General features: G+C 49.4%; 1 protein-coding gene across 1 annotated transcript in view; it reads left to right on the top strand.

Moving 5' to 3' along the window:
- Positions 1-714: 714 nt before the first annotated feature.
- The window catches only part of CCSAP (centriole, cilia and spindle-associated protein), a 66,625-nt gene continuing 60,133 nt past the window's right edge, over positions 715-7,206 (top strand). Inside the window, exons 1-2 of the mRNA XM_011933438.1 lie at positions 715-914; positions 5,774-5,895. Coding sequence (XP_011788828.1) covers positions 715-914; positions 5,774-5,895 — 322 coding nt within the window. The remainder of the gene's footprint in view (positions 915-5,773; positions 5,896-7,206) is intronic.

The raw sequence follows: 7,206 nt of genomic DNA on the forward strand, positions 1-7,206 counted from the left end.
GATCACCTGAGGTCAGGAGTTCAAAACCAGTCTGGCCAACATGGTGAAACCCCGTCTTTACTAAAGATACAAAAATTAGCCAACTGTGGTGGCCGGCACCCATAATCCCAGTTACTCAGGAGGCTGAGGCAGGAGAATCGCTTGAACCCAGGAGGCAGAGGTTGTAGTGAGCAGAGATCTCACCGCTGCACTCCAGCCTGGGCAATAGAGTGAGGCTCTGTCTCAAAAATAAATAAATGAATAGATAGATAAATAAATAAAAATAAATAAAAAATAAAATGTGTATGAAATAAACTTAAATAAATACTAGAAGCACATGTCTCTACGTGGGGAGGTTATGAGTGTTTTCTTTTAAAGGAATATTTCTATTTCTCTACATTTTGCCAGTTTTCTTTTTCTTTTTCTTTTTTTTGAGATGGAGTTTTGCTCTTGTTGCCCAGGCTGGAGTGCAGTGGTGCGATTTCAGCTCACCGCAAACTCCGCCTCCTGGGTTCAAGCAATTCTCTTGCCTCAGTCTCTTAAGTAGCTGGGATTACAGGCATGCGCCACCACACCCAGCTAATTGTGCATTTTTAGTAGAGATGGGATTCCTCCATGTTGGTCAGGCTGGTCTCAAAACTCCTAACCTCAGGTGATCCACCCGCCGTGGCCTTTGCCAGTTTTCCACAATAAATATGACCTCTCTAATAATTATTTTTAAAAACTTAACCTAAAATGCATGTTTACCACACTCAAGTGGCCCTGGTGAGTCCCCGAAGGCACAGCAAGTTGGTGCCGCCTTCAGCTGCGGTTGGGCCAGATGGAGTGTCGTGGGCTCTTTGGTCGGCCAGGCGGGGAGAGGGTTCTGTTCGGGCTGCCTCATCTGCCCCTGCAGAGGGCCTGCGCAGAGGTGGCCACTCAGTGCTCCCCCATGGGTGAGGGAGAGACTACCCTTCTCCCTGCAGGGGAGGCGAGGGCTTGGGTGCAATTATACCGCATGGGGCAGGTTCTCTGGGTCCTCTTGCTTCCTTTTCTGTACCCGTCCCTTACTCCCTGCACCCTCTCCTACCCCACAGGCTGGCTTCCAGGGCCTTCATGATGCCACCTGGCTGATAAGCACCCTCCTGCGTGTGCACCTGTGCCACCTGTGCCCCAGTGAGCCGAGTGGTCTTAATTTCTAATCACAGAGAAAAGGGAGCGGATTATACTTGCTCTGGATAAGACATAAATGATAAATTGACTGACTTACTAAGCCAGGGATTTCTTGTATTTTAGAGTGTTTCCCAAAAAACACAAAGGTCATGGTCTTAGTCCGTATAGGTGACTATAACAAAATACCACAGACTAGGTTGTTTGTAAACAACAGAAATGGATTGTTGACAGTTCTGGAAGCTGGGAAGTCCAAGATCAAGGTACCAGCAGATGTGGCGTCTGGTGAGCACTTCTCTGCTTTACAGATGGTGCCTCCTTGTTGAGTTCCCACACAGCAGAAGGGGTGGACAGGCTCCCTCGGGCCTCCTCATAAGGGCACCGATCCCATTCATGAGGGAAGAGCCTATTCATGAGGGCAGAGCCTACTTCCCAAAAACCCTGGCTCTCAATCAACCACATTGCGGATTCGATTTCAACATATGAATTTTGCGGGGACACAAATGTTCAGACCAGAGAATCATCTTTACGGAAGCATTTTAGGCCATGGGACGGGCCGATGAGAGCATTTTGGAGCTCGGGCTGTGGGACAGCGGCTCATCACTCACCATAGAGGACTGGAGGGAGGTTTCTCCTTACCTTTCTGCCCTGCAGCAGAGGCAGGGGAGGCTGATGTCAGAGTGGACTCCTTACCTTTCTGAAGGGTTTAGGGAGTAGCTCTGAAAGCCTGATCCAGTAGGATAGTTTGAATATTTGACCCTCCAAATCTCATGTTGAAATTTGATTTCCAGTGTTTGAGATGGGCCTGGTGGGAGGTGTTTTGGTCATGGAAGCGGATCCATCAGGAGTGGCTTGCTGCCTTTCTCACAGTAATGAGTAAGTCCTCACTCTTAGTAAAAGAGCCTAGCACCTCCTCTTTCTCTCTCTCTTTTTTTTTTTGAGACAGAGTCTCGCTCTGTCACACAGGCTGGAGTGCAGTGGCACGATCTCAGCTCACTGCAACCTCCGCCTCCCAGGTTCAAGCTATTCTCCTGCCTCAGCCCCCCAAGTAGCTGGGATTACCACCACACCCAGCTAATTTTTGTATTTTTAGTAGAGATGGTGTTTCACTATGTTGGTCAGGCTGGTCTCGAACTCCTGACCACACGTGATCTGCCTGCCTCAGCCTCCCAAAGTGCTAGGGTTACAGTCGTGACCCACCGTGCCTGGCCTTTCTCTATCTTTTCCTTTCTCTCTTGACGTGTTATCTCTGCACATGCTGGCTCTCATTCCCCTTCTACCATGAGTGGAGGCTCCCTGAAGCCCTCACCGGAAGCAGATAAATTGACTGACTTTACTAAGCTGGGGATTCCTTGCTTAGTGCCATGCTTCTTGTACAGCTTGCAGAGCCGTGAGCCAGATAAGCTTCTTTTCTTTATAAACTACCCAGCATCAGGCATTCCTTTACACCAGCAGCACAAACAGGCTAAGATACCCAGTGACCCTGGGATGCTGTTGGGATTAGCCCTGGACCGCCCTGAGAAGTTGACTCTTGTAAGGTGCCCTTGGGTTTACATTAACAGTCATGAGGTGTCTGCCGAGCGCCAGCATTGTCACAGGCATTAGTAGTACCTATGGGCAGCTGTCTTTTCTGTTTTGCTCACTACCTGGAAGAATGTCTGCAGAGTAAACATACAGTGACAGTCATATCCAGCTTCCATAGGCTCACAGCACAGACAATTTTGGAGGGCTTCTTCTTATTCTTTTTTTTTGATATGGAGTCTTGCTCTGTCACTCAGGCTGGAGTGCAATGGCACAATCTCAGCTCACTGGAACCTCTGCCTTCTGGGTTCAAGCGATTCTCCTGCCTTAGCCTCCTGAGCAGCTGGGATTACAGTCACGCGCCACCACACCCGGCCAAGTTTTGTGTTTTTGTGGAGACGGGATTTCACCATGTTGGCCAGGCTGGTCTTGAACTCGAGACCTCAGATGATTCGCCCACCTTGGCCCTCCCAAAGTGTTGGGATTACAGGCATGAGCCACCGCACCTGGTCTGGAGGGCTTCTTTAAGAAAAGGAGACTGGGGCCGGGCGCAGTGGCTCAAGCCTGTAATCCCAGCACTTTGGGAGGCTGAGACGGGCGGATCACGAGGTCGGGAGATCGAGACCATCCTGGCTAACCTGGTGAAACCCCATCTCTACTAAAAAATACAAAAAACTAGCAGGGTGAGGTGGTGGGCGCCTGTAGTGTCCCAGCTACACGGGAGGCTGAGGCAGGAGAATGGTGTGAACCCGGGAGGCGGAGCTTGCAGTGAGCTGAGATCCGGCCACTGCACTCCAGCCTGGGTGACAGAGCGAGACTCCATCTCAAAAAAAAAAGAAAAAAGAAAAAAGAAAAAAGAAAAGGAGACTGGGCTGGGCGCAGTGACTCATGCCTGTAATCCCAGCACTTTGGGAGGCTGAGGTGGGCGGATCACAATGTCAGGAGTTCGAGACCAGTGTGGCCAACATGAGGAAACCCCGTCTCTACTAAAAAAATACAAAAATCACCCAGGCATGGTGGTGTATGCCTGTAATCCCAGCTACTTGGGAGGCTATGACAGGAGAATTGCTTGAACCTGGGAGGCGGAGGTTGCAGTGAGCGGAGATCTGGCCACTGCACTCAGCCTGGGCAAAGGAGCAAGACTTCGTCTCAAAAAAAAAAGGTTCAAAATAATTTATTTAGACTGAAAAATCATAACAATTGCAGGTTTTAAAAAGCCTTGCAGGCCATGTTATCCTAAGATGCAGGACAATCACATATTTTTTGTGAATTAGCTCACTTGCCTGTCTCTGAAGTGCTTGTCTGCAGACTAGCTTCTGGCACCATTGATTTCCACTCTGTTGTGTCACCTTTGCTCACATGCCCAGTACTGGGCTCAGTAGGGGACATTCAGGCCATGGCACAGCTCCTGTGCTGCACCGTGGCCTCGGGGTGCCCAGTGAGTCAGCACAGTGGGCAGGAGGAGGTGTGGGAGCTGTACCTGAGACGGCTACGTGTGGAAGTGACTATCACTTCCTGCTCATCATCAGACAGCCCGCCAGACCCAAGTTAAAGGATCTCCATCCCAACATCCCTCTAGCTAGATCCTGAATCCCCTGTGGCTACCCCATCCCATGTAGAGGGAAGTGTAGTCAAGGGAAAGTTGTAGGGAAGATACCTTACTTTTGCAAACTTTACCAAAACCTGAACTTTTACATAAGCATTGAAAAGTTCCTCCCAGAGTCTTGATAGGTACCTGTGCAAATAAAGGTCCCTAAAACTGAAGCTTAATTAGCTGTGCTATACAGTCACATTGGTGAATATTTGCTGCAAATATTTGTTGAATTGAGTAAAAGACATGGGCCCAAGCTTTGAAAAGCTCACACCACAGGGCAGAGACCCAAACTTGCAGAATCCAGGACATCTTGTCCCAAGCTAGGTTCCTGAGTCTACCTGAGCACGACCTGTGCAGCAGACCGCAGAGCCAGAGAAAGCCTGGATTTGGCCTGACCACTCCAGGGTAAGAGAGTCGAACACTATTTACCCTTCTAGAGCCTTCTTTCCTAGTGTCTCTTCATACTCAGATGTCAGGACCCAAAGCCTTGAAGCCGAGGGCTGCTGTGGAGAACAACAGGACCACTTGTCCTAGTTTCACAAACAGCCTGTTTTTAAGCAGTTTTAAGGAGTAGACCACAGAGGGGACCAGCAGTTTTGTTCAGAGGACTTGGTAAAGTCTAGGGGCCCAGATTCCTGAGCTTGGATTAAAACAGAGCCCAGCTCTTTTTCTTTTTTTTTCCTTTGTCTAAGTCAAGGTCTTGGCTGGGCACAGTGGCTCACACCTGTAATCCTAGCACTTTAGAAGGCCAAGGCAAGTGGATCACTTGAGCTCCAGAATTTGAGATCAGCCTGGGCAACATGGAGAAACCCCCTCTCTACAAAAACAAAAACAACAAATAAAGAGTCAGGGTCTTGCTGTGTTGCCCAGGCAAGACTCGAACTGCTGACCTCAAGCAATCCTCTGGACTCAGCCTCCTGAGTAGCTGAAACTACTAGCCATGCCCGGCTCAGAGCCCAACTCTTGGGGTTGGGGTTGAGGGTGAGGGGCAGACACAGGGAAGGTATTTCCATGGATTCCTGGGGTGAGTTTGGAAACCAAGATTCTTACATAGGTAGGTGTTAATCATGATTTAAAGTGTAGCTGGGGCAGAGCGGGAGGAAGTGGATGGGGTCAGGGTCTGAGAGACCAAGCCGGCTCACACATGCAGCTGGGTTCCCCGTGAACACCAGGTGGTGGATCCCTGTCTCTGGCAAGAGGTTCTGCTGTGTATCATCTGGTTGTCCCATCGCAGGCAGGAGAGAATTTCTAGCCTCTTCTTTAGAAATCAACACTCTTCCTCCCAAGAGGGAGATATATCCTTGGTTTTGTACTGTTCTGTGGGGACCTGAAGCCCAGACTGTGTTAGTATACTTACTACTCTTCCTGTAAGCCTGGGCTTACCCCAGCCCCACCCCACAGCACTCCTCAGGCAGGGAGAGGGACAAGGGATCACAGAACCCTGGGTGGCCTCATCCTCCCTGGGGGCTTCTATGGGGCTCCCCACCTTGCTCTGACCCAGCTGCACCCTCACTTCTTGTGGACCTGCAGGTGGGCAGCACAAACTGGACCCTGGCTCTGCTACCCTCTTGCTGCTGGGCACTCAAGCCCTGAGCTCTGGTGTGCATATTCCCTGGGCAGTGGCCTAGGAATACAGTGCCTCTGGGGATGTGGTAAGCGGTAAATATTGATAAGGGCATCAGTGTGGTGGTGTCCTGCAGAGGAAAATCAATCCTTAGAGCAGCATTGCTCTGAGCTCACACTCTTGATCACGCAGAGTGCTGACTGGATGGCTCAGCATCTTGGATGCCTTAGATCTGCAATTCGGGTGTATAAAGGAAAAAACATGTCAGGACCTCCCGGATTAAGGCAAAAGTGAAGATTAAGCCCTGAGGCCGAGTCATTGCAACATCCTCTTCCAAATGAACAGCGGTTACTGACATTAGGCACCAGCCAGGTCCCCATGGAAAGGTAAAGGGAAGGCCTCAGGCATCTGCGAAGGACCAGAAGGGCTCCACCTCCACAGATCACTCATAAAGGAGTTCTTTGCTGGCCTCCCATAAAAGAGGGCATGTCAATTGTAACTTGAGGTCTACAAGCTAAGTCTAGCTCCTAAAATGAGTCTGTTGGTTCCATACTGAGAATGTGGATTACGTGCTTATCTTCCCAGGTGCAGAACAAAGTCAAGACTCCTTCCTGCACCTTCCCTTCCTCCACCTTCCCCGCACAACGGAGTCTTCCTTTACTCTCTTTTTTCTCTTATGTAAAAACGTACGTTTACTAGACACTAACTAAAGTCTCACAAGAATGTATTAAGTTGGGGCGAACTAATTTGGTTTTTGCCATTACTTGTAATTTTGCACCAACCTCACTATAAAACTATTCCCACTTGTCTGCCTCTCTTCCTACATGCCTGCCTCCACCCTCCTTTAAGTAAATGTATAAATACAAAACTTCCTGAAAGCCTCTTTGGAAAAACAGCCACAGATGTGTCTGTGGCTTGTGTTTTTCCGGATGTTCCCTAAAGTGGCTGAATAAACCTATGCCTCAGTCCCTCATTTTGGTTGTCAGGTAATGTGTGTCATGTTTCAAACCACAGCCCTTGGTGTTCTCTGAGCTGTGGATGGAAGCCGTCTGCCCGGGTTTAGGTGGAAACCACCAGGTAAGGATGTTTGTTCTCTGATCACTTCTGCCAGGCACACTCCAAGTAGATTCCATTCCTGTTTCTCAGGAGAAGCTGGATCTAGTCCTCCGTCAGTGGTTGTGAGAAGATGCTGTTGAGCTCTCCACTGACATGTTATGAGAGGACTGGGCTGAATGCAACGGCAAATCAGAAAGCTTAGAAAGGGGCCAGACACAGTGGCTCATGCCTGTAATCCCAGCACTTTGGGAGGCTGAGGTGTGTGGATCACTTGAGGTCAGGTGTTCGAGACCAGCCTGGCCGACATGGCAAAACCCCATCTTTACTAAAAAAAACAAAAAAA

This window comes from Colobus angolensis, unplaced genomic scaffold (assembly GCF_000951035.1).
Source record: "Colobus angolensis palliatus isolate OR3802 unplaced genomic scaffold, Cang.pa_1.0 Scaffold126, whole genome shotgun sequence".
Classification (NCBI taxonomy): domain Eukaryota; kingdom Metazoa; phylum Chordata; class Mammalia; order Primates; family Cercopithecidae; genus Colobus; species Colobus angolensis.